The 15912-nt window shown below is 40.8% G+C and overlaps 1 protein-coding gene across 1 annotated transcript in view; it reads left to right on the forward strand.

Moving 5' to 3' along the window:
- Positions 1–526: 526 nt before the first annotated feature.
- Positions 527–15912, forward strand: part of LOC122066531 (testis-expressed protein 2-like) — a 57222-nt gene continuing 41836 nt past the window's right edge. Inside the window, 1 exon segment of the mRNA XM_042630353.1 lies at positions 527–1056. Within this exon segment, the coding sequence (XP_042486287.1) occupies positions 877–1056 (180 nt within the window). The 5' untranslated portion in view covers positions 527–876.

Raw genomic sequence — 15912 nt, forward strand, 5'->3', positions numbered from 1 at the left:
AATGGAGGCTGAAGCTCTTAGAGATGGAGTCCTCCTTGCTAGGAGTCTTGATTTGAGGAAAATTCAATGTTGTTCTGACTCTCTTGGGTTAATCACTTGTCTAAATGACGTTACTGCAGCTCCGGGTTGGGCCACTAATACTATAGCTTCTGATATTGTCTCTTTCAGTAGCAGTTTTGAGTCTACTCTTTTTTGTTATATCCCTAGATCATGTAATCTGGAAGCTCATGTTTTGGTTAGAGGAGCTTCCAAGTTCATATGTCTAAAATGTGGTGGTTGGATCCAACTTTCTTGTACGATATGCTTTGCTTAAAAGCAGAAAATATTTCTTTCATAATTTTTCAATAACATCGCTTGGTGGAGACGCTTCTCTACTTTCTCTCGTCGAAAAAAAAAAAAAAAAAAAAAAAAAAAGAAAAGAAAAGAAAAGAAAAGAAAAGAAAGAAGAAGATCCGAATCAGTTTGTTATCGGACATGGATGGAATCGACTTGGGAGTTGGGAACAGGCATCTAGGATTTTGCGTATAGGATCAGGCGATTGGCCTGTGCTGGATTGGGAGAATCGGGATTGGCAGTAGTCTGATCGTGATTTGAGGAATCGGATTGGTAGCGGCCTTCACAAATATCGTATTTGTGAATCGGTAAGCGCGAAGGATAAAACGGTTAAAACGGTTTTTAAATTGAAACCGGAGGTATTCCTGTCCGAAGACTCCGAAGCAACCGATCCGGATCGATACCGACCTTGACCGATCCCATTCTCGATACCTAGATTTCAAACCTTGAGTCTGATTCAATCCGATTCTTAAAACCCTGGGTATTTGATTGAATTAAGTCCGAGTTATGTTTACGCATTGATTCATTCTACGGTCGGTGGTCATGATTGCTCTCTTTCTGGGATTTCTTCTCGGAGCCCTGACCATCATCGTCGTTGAAGCTCTAGGTTTCCTTCACGTCCTGAATCAGTTGAGTCGGAAAAATGGAATCGGACCGACGGAATCTCAAGTGGGTCACTGCCTTGCCACCGAGCAATCGCTCTCCGCCGCTTATAACAAGCAGGTCAATTCCTGAAACCATTTACTGCCTTTTTGGCTGTCTTATCTGCTAATTGATGGATGCACTCTGTGATCGTATGGATTTTGTTTTGCCGTTTCTAGGGTACTAATATTATTCCCAATGCGATATACATTTCTGCAGTTGTGTCCCTTCTGGCTACCCTATATCTTCTCTTGTTTAAAACAGTGTTCAGAAATTTAGAATTGCCGGTGCTCAATGTATACTGAAAATATGAAGTTACTTTCAAAATTTCTTTGGAAAAGAACTAGTTATTTTGGGCTGATACATAGCAAACGCCTATTAACAAATGACAGATGAAGAACTTGCTATCTGTAAATTCATAGATAGTGGTATTTCGGTATTTGGCTTATTTCTTACAGTTTTGGTTTGCGCAAAATTTACCTTCAATGGTGAAAAGGGAGAAGCATGAACTCAGATACTTCTTTTTGGAAAGATAAGTGTCAAACATAAGGCTGGAAAAACTCTGGCATTTGGGTGGGGTTTGCTCAACCGGGAGTTATCCTGTATCAAACTTGACTGCCAGTCCAGACATTGCTTTGCTACGACTTTACTGAAAAATAGTTATTCATGAACAAAACTACTAAAAGTATTTATCGCCACTGTGCTTCTACATGCTCCCAAAACTAAATCAAGAATTTCGAATGGGCAGTCTGGTATGTACGTAGGTTGAGTATGTTTACCTATCTTCGAGAAGAGAAATATCGAACAGGATAAGGAGGAAAAATAGGTAAGGATAGTTAGGCTTAATGGAGGAAGCCATGGCTCAATCTCAAAGAGATAATTTAGGGTATTCAAAATGCATATCCACTCCTTCATTCGTCCATAATAATAGGAAATACGGCATTAACCGAAATACTTAAGAGTTCCCACTGAACCCACGTAACCCCATCACATAGGAGTGATAATAACTAATGACAACTAAAAATAACTGGAAATGACTCAACTTCTTGCAACTTGTCCCATATTGACTACCACACTCCACGTCTCCCATTCACAATCCACTACCTCCCTCATACTCATATAACTCCTACAAATTCTCCCCTATGACACCAACACCTAAGTACCCATTACATAGTATAAACAGTACCTTATAACCCCACGTAAGAACCATGCAACCGCCCGTGCACGACCTGTGCAATTTTGATTCATAACAACTCTTCCCCCCATAATTTTCGACCACGTAGGGAATTGATGCTTCAAGGTTCCTTGATATTCCCGCATAGCCTCTTCTCGTAACAACCTTCAATCAAAATAATTGCTTGCACTGTTCTTCAGGCAAATCATTCATTGCAGGTGTAGCAAAGTCTCTTAACCCTCCTTTCTTGCATCTTTGTTGAAGTGAGTTGACAAACGGGAAGAGTTGAACTTTTATAAATTGGTTTTATATCAGGTGGAATGCTCTTTCTCTCAAGTGAGTAGTCGCGGGCCTTGTACAAACAAGCCAATCCAGTAGTTGCTGAAAGTGTAGTGGGTTGGCCAGCCAGAGCATCAAATTTGTTTGGTCTTTGAGTCTGTTGATAAAAAAAACTGACCTGCCTATGTGGTGAAGTGCGCCCCACCTTGGAAAGCAACTTCTCAAATTTGGATTGATACTCCCAAACAGTATTGAGTTGTTGTAATTTGACCAACTCTCCAAAGAAATCTTGGGAGTTGGTCCGAATCTTGAATGTAGACCGTTGCACAAAGCTTGCCACGACTCCATGTCTTCATCTTGCTTGCAAACTTGGTACCACATTGCACGTCTCCCTCCAAATGAAAAGAGGCCAACACCACATGTACCTCCTTAGATGTTTGGTGAAAGTTGAAAAAAATTGTTGTTCTCGATACTTCCAACTGGTTGTCATCATCACCGTTGCAACACACGAAATCTAGTTTGACCAATTTTGGGGTGTACGTTTTCTGGGAGTTGGATGAATGCAGAACTGTTGGCTGGTCGGGTGATGGTGCCTCTGATCGTGTGGCGGTCACATTTGAATTCTCACCCACCTCATATTGAGAGGGAGGTTGAGAGGTAATAAATTTCTGGAAGAGCTCTTTAAGCCGGGATAGGTTTTGTTGTTGCTCTTGGAGAATCGGCTGATGTCTCATGGAGAGTGCTAATTTCATCTTCAAGGAGACTGCTAGCTCCACCCGCTGGTCCATATTCCTGCTCTAATACCAAGTTAGTACGTACGTAGTTTGAGTATGTTTATCTATTTTGCAGAAGAGAAAATATTGAACAAGGTAAGGAGGATAAATAGGGAAAGATAGTTAGGCTTAATCGAGGTAGCCACGCCTCAATCTCAAAGAGATAATTTAGGGGGATTCAAAATTTGTATCCACTGCTTCATTCGTCCATAATAAATAGGAAATACAAAATTAACCGAAATACATAGAGTTATCTTTATAAGAACAAAGGTGATATTCAGAGCTGCAATAACTATAGAGGCATAAAATTAATGAGCCATACCATGAAACTATGGGAAAAAGTCATTGAAGCCCACCTACGAGAGGAAACTAAGGTAACAAAGATTGAATTTGGTTTTATGCCAGGGAGGTCTACGACAGAAGCTATTTATCTCCTAAGGAGGCTTACGGAATTTTTTAGAGCCCACAAAAAGGACCTCCATATGGTCTTCATTAACTTAAAGAAAGCCTATAACAGAGTACTAAGAGAGCTCATTTGGCATATCATAGAGAAGAGAATGGGTGTGAGTAACAGTAACTATGTGGATGTAATTAAGGATATGTATGTGGGAGTGGTGACAAGTGTCAAGACGACAGAGGGCCAAAGTAATGAATTCCCAATTACAATTGGGTTACATCAAAGATCAGCTCTAAGTCTTTATTTGTTTGCACTAATAATGGATGATTTAACTAGACACATCCATGATCCGGTTCCATGGTGTATGCTATTTGTTGATGATATTGTCTTAATAGATGAAATAGTAGAAGGAATTAATACTAAACTGGAGCTATGGGTAATAAGCTTGTAATCAAGAGGCTTTATGATAAGCAAAATGAAGGTAGACTATATGTGTGCCCCTTCAGTCAAACTAGGGGTAGGGGTAGGGGGAGGGAGGGGTGAAACTTGGGGAATAAGAGCTACACCAGAGTGATTGTTTTAAATATTCGGAGTCCATCATTAACAAGGAGGGTGATATAGAAGATGATGTTGCCTATAGAATTAAAGTGGGATGGATGAAATGGAGAGGTGCGTCGGTGCTATGTGACAAAATAATGCCTTTTAAACTTAAAGAAAAATTCTATAGGATAGGTATACGACCAATTATGACATATAGAGTGGAGTGTTGGGCAGTCAAGAAGAGTAATCTGAATAAACTAAGTGTAGTAGAGATGATGATGTTGAGAGGGATGAGCAGCAAGATTAGGAGAGATAGAGTAAGGAATGATCATATTAGAACTGATTTAGGGGTTGCACCAATCTAGGATAAGCTTTGTGAGAGCCGGTTGACGTGGTTTGACCATATGCAATGGAGACTTATGGATGTCCCAGTAAGGAAAAGTGGTCAGATTCATTTGGAGGGAGCTAGAAGAGGTGGAGGTACGCTCAAAATGACTATTGAAGAAGTGGTAAGAAAAGATATACATATGGTAGGACTCAATTATGGTATGACCACGGATAGAGTTTTGTGAAGGACAAGGACTTGTGTAGCCGATCCCTTGTAGGGGATGTTCCAGTGATGCGTCTTTGACTACTATTTTTTTTTTCCATATCGGATCCATGTAGTCGACCTCATTCAGTTGGATAAGATTATGATTATTATTGTTGTTGTTGTTGTACATATAGTTCCCAATAACCCACGTCCCACGTAACCATAGTTCTAAATTTCAGATATTCCAGTCGCAAATTTTGATGGTTTTGACCCACCCTGAGATTTCCAAGTTTTGGAGCTAAAATTTCTAGAAATATCCTAAAATTTCATTGAAACCCAAGATTTACAACCATGCACGTAACATTATCACATAGGAGTTGTAATACCTAATGCCAACTAATAATAATTGGAAATGACTTAACTACTTGCAACAAGTAGTTGGAAAGGTAAGAGAGAGAGGAGGAGAGGAGTAGAGGAGAGAAGCAAGAGGAAGAGAGATGAAGAGAGAAAATGAAAAGGGAAATTTGTGCAATCATATGAGTGAGAGAGAGAGAGCTCTACCCTCCTATATTCATTCACTAACATAATAGATGGAATTGCATACACCTCCCTAGGGAGGTTAAAGGGAAAAAGGAGAAATACAATATACGCCAATAAGAAATAAACTAGTTCCCGTACCCCTAATACATAAGCTCTAACACATGTCCCATATTAACTACCATACTCCACTTCTCCTGTTCACAATCCACTACCTCCACATACTCATATACTCCTAGTAGCTCTCTCTTACGACCCCAACTCCTAACCAAGGTTCAATGTATCGGGTTTCGACCCTTTGGGAGACCAAAATTTCGGTCGAATTCTGGGAAGTTTCGAGGAAACAAGGGAATTTTTCCTGGTTTGGTTTCGACCCCCAAAATATGTTTTTTTTTTTTTAATTTTATGTATACGTCTATTTTAGACATTTCTAATGCATTCACATAATTAGTTTCATGAAAAAAAAAAACACTTAAATTCATACTTGTGGTGAGAACCAAAGTTTGCTAATGTACGTTGAGTCGTTGACTGAAACTATACTACATAGTCTACATTATATGTAGTCTACAATCTACATAAGTACATAATTGTGAAATACATGAATAAAAGTTTAACACAAACAAACATAATACAAAGGATTTTATAAGAAATGCACCACATATGAGTCCCATGACATGTTTTGGGCACAATCATTTTTATAGTCCGTCATTGCCTAACTATATTCAATAAAAAAATTGATTTTTGGGGAAGATGGGACTTACCTTTTTGGTTCAAGCTCCTTCCCTTAGGTAGAGTTTGCAAGATCCAAGCTTAGATTGAAGTTTTTTGGGCACAAGGGGAAAATCTTTAGTGTTTTCCCCAAGTTTCCCACTTCACAGAGAAGAAATATGGGGAGAGGGTCGAAATTTTGAAATGAGAACACTTGGTTTCCCATTTAAGCATGTTTTATAAAGGCTAGTTCAACCCAAAGGGTCAAACCCATTGGTTCACTTGAAATTTCCCACATTTCGGTCGATAACTGTCGAAATCAATGACTTTTAAAAGTCATAGGCTATATGGTATCGGATTCTTGGAATACCGTCGAAATGTGGGAAATTTCGACGATATCGCTCGAGTTCTTGAACCATGCTCCTAACTACCCATTAGATAGTATAAACATGACCTTATGACTCCCTTTAACATAAGAACCATGCAACCACCAGTGCACGACCCATGCAAGATCAGTTCATAACACAATCTAGTCTACTCATGAGGCTAGACGATAGTTATTGAAGAAACTCAACATAAGAGAAGGGAGTGTAAAATCATTCATTGGACTGCCCTGGTGGAAGTAGTTACCTTATAGAAAACTGCGAGATTCTGTGTATAATACAAAACTAACTCAAAGAAGGAAACAAGACATAATAGAGACTAAACCTATGTTACAATATAACCTAAATAGAATCCTCCAAGCATGGTTCAAGAACTCGAGCGAAACATGCGAAATCTCGCATGTATCGCCAGAGGTCGAAACGAAACCTCTGGTGACTTTCGAAATCCACTGTTTCGACCAGGTTTTGACTGGTTTCGACCAGTTTCGACCATGTTTTCCGAAAATGGGAAATTTTGACCTTTTCTTATGCATTTTTTCTCCCAAGTAAATGTTTTTTATATTTGTTATTTCATTTACTTAAGATATTATTCATAAATAAGGAAATACCCCCTATTTGAATCCAATAAAAATAGTTTAAAAATCAAATTCCTAAAGGATAAAAAAACCCCCAGTCCAAGAACAAAAACTTGATTTTTGGTTATTGGGGCGATTTTCAACTTTTAAATGCTGGGGTTTTTCTCAATTATGAAAATTTTATAAATCCTATAATGGTAAAACATTGCTAAAAACCAAAAGTCCGGTAAAATAATCTTTTGTTTTGATATCCCTAAAATTATTTTCATTCAGGCGATTTTAACAACATTCGTGCAATTTAAAAGAAGTTTGACCGAAGCATAACTGTGTCATTACAACTCAGATTTAAGTAATCTTAGACTTATTGGAAAGCTGATTTTATGTTATACCTAATACAAAAAGTCTCATGTAAAAATAAAAATCATTTGACCAGTCAAACTTATTATAGAACAAGAGCATATCTCTAAACGTTGATTCTTTATAACTTAATATGACTTAATGTTGATTTTTTATGATTTGATGTGGCTAAATTTTGATTTTTAATGACTTGATGTGACTTAATGTTGATTTTTTATGATATAAGGTATATATAGCTTACTAAATAATGTTAGAAAAGATAACATGCATGCCTTGAGGGTAGTGAGTCACTACTTGGATGGAACCGCCTAGACACTATTTGGAATTGAGTCACTAATTTCGAGTGTTGAGTAATTGAGTCACTACTGTTGAGTGTTGATAGATAACTGTTGATGATGTAATATTTTTATTTATTTTGGATCATTTGGATTATGTCTTATGTTTTGATGTAGATTGTAGACTATATATAGTCATTATGTAGTATAGTTTCAGAATTTAAGTCAACAAGTCAGTGTAATGATTATCGAATCTTTGGTTCACCACACAAGTAAAGACTTTACGTGTTTTTTTATTTTTTATGAAACTAATTATGTGAATGTGTTAGAAATGTTTAAAATAAGGTGTACATAAAAAATCAGACAAAAAAAACACTATTTGAAAGTCGAAACCTAAATTTCCACCATACTGGGAAAAATTCCCCGGTATCCTCGAAATTTCCTTGGTTTTGAGCGAAATTTCGGTCTCCCCAGGGGTCGAAACCCGATACCGTGAACCTTGCCTCCAAGTAATTGCTTGTAAGTGAAACATGTGTATGATAATATGATGCAGCATTGTGTAGGTCCATTATTGCGTTTCACTATCCTTATAATGTACCATCGAGCGAGACTGTGAATGGAGATGAATGCAAAGCTCGACATGTACCACAGTAGGACAATGTGTGTGAATCATGCTCTAATTTGGAATTTCATTACCAAATACCAAATGCCAAGGGAAGAAAAGATGGTCAATATTGGCATTGTATTTGGTACTTGTTGCTTTTTTATTTGTGGATTTTATTCATAATCCTTTCTTAGATCTTATATATTTCTGAATGTTTATTCGTTACTGACCTGCCATTATGATTTGGGACCTTTCTACACCCTCAAAGTTTGAATTAAATTTGACCGTCCGTTCCCAAAATTTCTGCTTAAACCTACTCTTTTTACTGTTAATTGTTTCTGTTTAATTCATTATCTGAGGTGGTAGTACCTGACATGATCCTTGGTAGTTGACCATCTTACTAATTTGGTATTTCATTACTTGATTTTTTGTATCATGTCCAAATTCCCTGAAGAAAGGTTTGGTTTTTCAACTTATCATGAGATTGGTTGGTTCCAAAAGAACTTTGGATGCATATTTTTGTTGGTAGGATGGTTCTTTTGGTAAGGTTGCTCCATTGTGACCAAGTGGTCATGAGTTCGAGTCAAGAAACAACCTCTCCACGTAGCGGGGGTAAGGCTGTGTACATTATGACCCTCCCCAGACCCCACAGTGGCCGGAGCCTTGTGCACTAGTACGCCCTTTTTCTTTTAGGATGGTTCTCTTGGATTATGAGTTGGAGAGTATTGGAATATGGTGGAGAGTATTTGACTATGCATTGCTCATCTTGGAGCATGAAAAGATTAACTTGCTTGGAAATATTGGACGGTGTGTGCAGGACCAAGAGATGGATACGCTGGGTATGAAACATGTTTCTTTTTGGAAAGAAAAATTACGAATTTTAGTCATTTCACTTCTCTCATCATGTACGAGGTGGGAGGTGGGTCAAAAGTGAGATTGGGTAGAAGTGCTCCTTGCAATGATTTTTTTCAGTGGTTTTATAATTTGGTGTTGGATAAGAAGGCTCTGGACCCTGCCTCCTCGGCCCACATGACACATTTCTGACCCATTAGCCATCTCCACTACTCACTTAGATTAGCCATCCCATTTCCATCCTCCCAACCCATTGACCCACACCCTTTCCACCTTACCCGCCTCCCCCTTTCCTGACCCGCTTCACCCTTGTCCCCCGCCTGATGGTTTGTTCCAAGACCCATCACAGCTTCTTGCTTCGAGAGCTGCTCTCGCCCTTGTTGTTACTTCCTCTGAAGTCTTGCAAGCTCCTCTTGCCACTGCTAGAGTCCCCCCTACTCCCCCCCATCGTACCTTCTTTGATGCAGATTCGAGGCTGAACCGAATTGACCCTTCTGGCAATCTCAACCGAGACGAACCGGGTCCGGTTGGATTTTTGGGTTTAGTAGTATCTTTTAATAATTTTTAATTAGGAAGTTTTAATTTCAGTTTGCTATAAAAAGGCATGTAACTCAACTTGTTAAGCATGTTTTGAAAATGAATTTATTGAGTGTTTATGATGCCGGGTAGGTGCATAACCAGGGTCATATGAGTTATGACCTTCTTCTTCCCCCCCCCCTCCCCCTTGTGCGATTTCTTCTCTTCTCTTCCCTCTTTATTTCTTCTTTCTCCTTCTCCCTTCCCTTCCTTCTTCACAGTTCTGTTTTCCTTTCCCTGTAAGTGACAGTAATAGCAGGCCTTAAAGAATTGCTTCAAATTTTCAAATGGGGAATTGATCTGACCTGGGATTTCTAGGGTTTGTTTACCCCTCTAGGGCAACCCAAAGCCTAGAGTAGTTGGCCCCAATCCTTCCCCTTACGTGGGTTTTCAAACCTGAAATCATGTCTGGTTTCTGTCCTACCGCCAAAAGCAGTTTCAGGTATTAATATTATTTTTCTGGGTGATATCCTAATTGCTTGTCGAATCGATTCAACAGGTCTGAAGCTTGGGAATCCCTCTGTGAAATTTCGTTTGGTTTGGAGTCCTATTGAGGAAGATATCTTGCTGGGAGTGATTTTGTTATCGTTAAGCTTAGGTTCTATCGTGGGTAAGAGTAGAAGAGGGCTCTTCAATTAAAACCCAAAGTTGTCTATATTTACAAGTTACACTTATATTTTGTACCTTCCTAATTTCCCCTACTTAATAAATCCAATCCCTATTATGTCCCTCTCCCTTTGCTACCAAGTAACACCAATTGGGTTATTTACAAGAGTGCCATCTACTTTGGCAACTTCAGTTTATTTACAAGAATTGCCATTATTGTTTGATATTTGACTATTGCACTATTGGATGGGCCCTTAAGCAATCCGATTCCATTTTTGGAACCTGGATTTGCATCATCTTGCTTCGAGAGCTGCTCTCATCCCTGTTACTACCTTTGAAGACCTACGAGCTCGTCTTGCCGCTGCTAGAGTCCCCCTAACTCCCCCTTTTTGGATTCGATGTTGTCCGACATCTTACTTGCCTCCATAGCCTCTGTTGGAGCTCCCATAAATGCTGCTTCCTTGCTGTTTCCCCCGGATGGACTTGGTCAGTCTCACCCTCTAATGTTGCTACGACTACCGTCTCCACGCCTTCTGTCTCTGATGTTCCATTGTCTCCGATGCTCCACCAGTCTCTTGGCCTTCCGGTCATCTCCTCTACTTCGCCAGTCTTATTGCTGGCCCCCGGTCTTGCCTCTCCGCCAACCATCACCAGTGCCGCCTCTCCGCCAGAAAACCTCTCCTTGGAGTCCACAGGGATCCTTGCCGATCCTCTTCATCGGAAACCCCCTCCAAGGGCTGCAATCGCACTCCCTTGGTCGCCCCTGGCTCCTCCAAGCAGAAGCTGCCCCCCAAAAGCTCAAGACTTGCTCCAGCCTCCAAGTACATTGCTTAGTTTACTTCATCCACTAGGGCTTCGATGTCTGCCTCAACCCAACCTTCCCCTATTAAAGAGTACCATCGTCGCAAGGAGAACTCTTAAGCCAATGGCAATACACCTCTAGCTCTTATGAGGTCTTGTCCCCATTCCACATTACTTCCAAATGACCCCTTGGTCCATCTAAAATGTCCGAGGCCTTAACTCCTTGGCAAAGCATTCTTCCATTCGATCCCGTATCAAATCTTCCCGAGCCCTTCTCTGCTACCTCTTGGAAACCAGAGTCATGGAGTCCAAGGCTTCCTGCATTCTCTTCCATTGCCCCGTCTTTGATCCTTCCTTGCCACCTGTGTTAATTGCCCCAATGGTCGGATCTAGATCTCATGGAACCCTCTCCTTCTTCGTGTCACCTCCCTTGCCTCCTCCCAATCTATCAATCTCTCCATCTTCGACCTCGTTGGTGCAAACAGTTGTTTCCTCACTATTGTCTATGTCCTCAATCGTGCCTCGTAGAGACTCTCCTTTGACCTCCGCTCTTCTCCTCTTCTATCCATCTCCTCTCCTGGGGGATTGTAGGTGACTTCAATGTCAAATACAATCATGAAAACAGGGAGGAGATCACATAGACCTCTCTTCTGTTGAGGCCTTCAATAATTGTCTTACAGACATTGGCATGAATGATCTTCATTTGTCCGGTGCCAAGCTTACTTGGCATAATCGCTGTAGTGGTGCGGATAGGGTTGCTTGCAATTTTGATAGAGCTCTCGTTAATGAAGCTTGGCTTGCCTTCTTCCCCTCCCATGCCACTTTTGGTCCTCCCACCATTTCTGACCACTGCCCCATCTCTCTCGTCGCTTATCCTTTCATCTCCTTTAGTCCCAAACCTTTCAAATTCTTTGATATGTGGACCCTTCACCTTGACTTCTCCCCTTCATGAAGCCTAGAACATCCCCTGTGCATGCCTTCTCCTCTCCTCTCCTCTCCTCGCTTTCTCTTGGAAGCTGCAGAATGTCAAAGCCGCCCTCAAGAATTGGAACTCCAGATGCTTTAGCAATATCTTTGATAGAGCCTCCTACAAAGATAGGTTCAAAGCTATCCAATCCAGACTCCAACTGGATCTTCATAACCAGGCCCTTGCCAATGAGGAGAAGTCTCTCTCTCGAGCTTTCATTACTCTTGACCCAAGGAAAAAGCTTCCTTAAGCAAAATTCCCGCATTTAAGTGGTTGGAGCTTGGCTATTCCAACTTTGCTTTTTTCCACCTTTTCATTAAAGGTCGTAACAATGTCAATTCCATCCCCCTTCTCACCTCTAGAGAGCTCTACTCTCCATAATCCTAAAGACATCAAATTTTAAGCCTCTCTTACTTCTCTGATCTGTTCAACCCTTCGCCCCCATCTACCCAGCCTTTGCTTCCTCCCTCCCTGATCACCTTCTCCCCTCACTCCAATCCATCTCCTCCGATGATGAAATCTTGTCTGTTGTCCTCTCGCACAGAGCTAACAAATTTCCTTGGCCGGACAGATTCTACATGGGTTTCTTCACCTCCTTCTAGGACATCATTAGGTTGAACCTCATTCGCGCTATAAAAAATTTCTTCTTTGATCCCAACCAAATCAATGGTGTGAACCATACCTTCCTTTGCCTCATTTCCAAATCGAAAGGGGCTTCTTCCATGCAGAATTTTAGTCCCATCTCCCTTTGTAACTTGATGTACAAATTCATTGCCAATAGCATCCAGAAGATCGTTGATTCCTTAGTTAGCCAAAATCAATCTGCTTTCATTTCTTATAGAAGTATTGCCGACAACATCATTCTGTGTCATTAAATTGTTAGAGGATTTGAGCCTAAGTCCCATGGATCGGTGGCCCTTATCAAAATTGACATCCATAAAGCTTTTGACTCTATCAGTTGGGAATTGGGATTTCATCTCCAAAGTCTTGCTCCAGATGTCCTTCCCCCCAAATTGTCTGTTGGATCTTTGCTTACATCTGTACTCCCCGCTTTTCTGTCCTTGTCAATGGTAGCCCCATGGGCTTTTTCTCTTCCTCTATCGGTATCTGCCAAGGTTGCCTTCTCTCCCCTTTCCTCTTCTTGATGCAGTTAGGCGATGGAAGGGATCTCTTTGATTTGGGATTTTTTTATTTACTTTCCTTTTTTAGGTTTAGAAATTAGTTTGTGGTATTTTATTTAGCTTGGATTTTATTTCAGTTGCTATTTAGGATTAGTTTCCATTTTTCATTAGCTTCCAATGTTATGTCATTATTTTCTTTTAATAGCCATGTAATGGAGAAGAACTCAGATTTTAATGAAGTTGAGAATTATGTTTTGGTTGGCAACGATGGCTGCCATGGGTGGTTTCCCTCTCTCTCTTTTCTGAACTGTTTATTATTTCATCTTCTTCTTTTCCCAATTTCCCCCCTCTTCTTCTTTTCCTTCTTTCATTCTTCTTCTTGCTGGTCTTCTCTCCCAGCCCCTGTTTTCTGGGCGACAGTTGCTGCACCAAACAAGGGATCGATCTCTCTCACCTTTGATCCGTTGGAGCTGAAACTTTGTGCAAAGATTGCTCTTTCCGGAAATCCCTCTCATCACAGGGTAGAATTTCAGTTGCAGGTCTGAACAGAACTTCACCGTAGAGTTCAGTTTCAGTGGTCTGGAACTTCTGGTTTGCTTGTTGTCTAAGGAGTCTGTTTGGTGGGTTACTAAGACTGTGAGTTGCAACCTCTTCTTTGAAATGTCAGATCAAGTCGATGCATAACCAATGAGGTCTCCATCTCCAAGCCCTGTTGACTCCACCGCTGCAACTATTCCAAGGTTGAAGAAGACTCCCAAATCGTGAGTTTCTTATTTCTTCATTCTTTATTAATACCCTTCTTTTAACCACTTATTTACACCCTGCCCTTAAGTTGTTTACCATTCCTAGTTTACCCGGTTACCCCTACTAAATAAATACTATTTACTTTTGTGTCCTTCCCTTTGTTAACCATCTAGAACCTTACACAGTTTAGTTATTTACATGTCTGCCACTCCCTTCTAAAGTTTCATTTATTTACTAAACTGCCACCTTCATTGGAAACTTCAGTTTAATTATAATTCTGCCATTTAGTTGAAGCTTTATTTTAATACAAACTGTCATTGGTTATTGTCTTTGTTTTATTGAGTGTCTAAGTGGGCCATAAGAGATCCGATTTCATTCTTTGGAACCCGGATCCGCATCAAGTGATATCATAGCTAATTTCCTGCACTTCTCTAACCATGACAGACCGCATCACCAATGTTGAGTTGCACAAGTTGTATTGTGAGGTACTTGAGAACCAATAGAAAACTAATGCTAGGGTTCAGAAGAATGAGGCTAAATATGACAAGTTCATAGACGACACTTAAGGTGCACTCGCTAAGATTGTTGCCTTTATGCAAAAGTCTGAAACGCGAGTTGATGAAGGACCATTTACACCACTTCCTCAGTTTAATGCCCTACGGATTGAAGATACACCTCACCGAGTGCAACGTGATCCTGTTATATCCCAAGATGTTACCCGACAATTTTCTGACAGAGATTATGGCATCAAAGTTGAGGTTTCAGAGTTCAGTAGTGAAAAGGGACCTGAGGAATTTCTTGACTGGCTTACTAAAGTTAAGAGGATTTTTGCATATTAGTCTCTTCCAGATGAGAAAAAGTGTGAACTCATCCTCACCAAGTTTATTGGGTATGCATGTTCATGGTGGGATGATGTACCGCATCCAAGGTTTGTTAGAAGACTTGGACTCGTTATCAATTGAGAGGCCATGAAGCAAATCCTGACTGAAAAATTTGTTCCTTAATTATGAGAATGTAATGTTCCATAAATTGTTTAACTTGCAACAAGGGAACAAGGCTTTGGTCTTAGGCGCATCAAAGACATTAAGTCTGTGGGAATCATTAAGCTTGTTTGGAGGATTGTGACCAAACAAAACTGTATCTGGGTCTCCTGGGTCTACTCTCACCTCTTGAAGCGTGACTCCCTTTGGACCACTTCTCTTGGTCCAGATTCCTTTTGGGTCTAGCGTGGCATTGTTAGCTTAAGGCCTATGGCTATAGATGTCGTCTCATACTTTATTGGCAACGGTGCCTCTACCTCCCCCTAGCTCGACCCTTGGCATCCGTCAGGAGTGCTCCTTCCTGTTATTAGCCCTAGGATATTCTATTCCTCTGGTCTAGATCATTTGGCTACTGTCTCTTCTGTCATCCTCAATAATGATTAGGCCCATCCTCTTCCCCCCCCTTTAGCTGACATATGGGCCTCTCTCCCCCTTCCCCCTGGATATAGAGAGAGAGGATTCTATCCGCTAGAATCCTTCCCCCTCCAGTTTTTTCAGCTCCTGTCCTGCCTGGAACACTGTCAGATCCAAAGCCCCTCTTGTTCTTTGGCACAAAGTCCTATGGTTTAAAGGTTACATTACCCGCCATAGCTTCACTGCTTGGCGAGCTATCACCAACTGCCTCCATACGTAGTCCTTCCTCATATGCTGTCGCATTCAGGTTCCTCCAGCATGTTGCCTATGTTGGAATGGAATTGATGATGTTGATCATCTTCTCGTCCCTTCTCCTCCATCATTTGGAAAAAATTCCTTAGTTGTTGTTTGCCTTCTAGCAGAAGAGTCCCTTCAGTAGAGAATGGATCTGGGTTGATATGACCATTCATGGTCCCACTATTTGAGACATTGCTGGGAAGCTTGCATTTTGTGACACCATCAGCCACCTCTGGATGGAGCGGAACCTTCGTAGATGGACGTGCAACTCTTGCTCTGATGGCAAGATTTGGAATGCCATCTACTTTGACGTCAGCTCCAAGCTTGCTTCACTCCCCCATCGTTTGGTTAGAGATTCCCCAAGGAACAGGTTCATTGTTGTCTCTTGGGGCCTCCCCCCTTCTATCATATCCACCACTCCCCCCCCCCTGATGGTTTGTATCCC

This window comes from Macadamia integrifolia, unplaced genomic scaffold, assembly GCF_013358625.1.
Source record: "Macadamia integrifolia cultivar HAES 741 unplaced genomic scaffold, SCU_Mint_v3 scaffold2447, whole genome shotgun sequence".
Taxonomy (NCBI): Eukaryota; Viridiplantae; Streptophyta; class Magnoliopsida; order Proteales; family Proteaceae; genus Macadamia; species Macadamia integrifolia.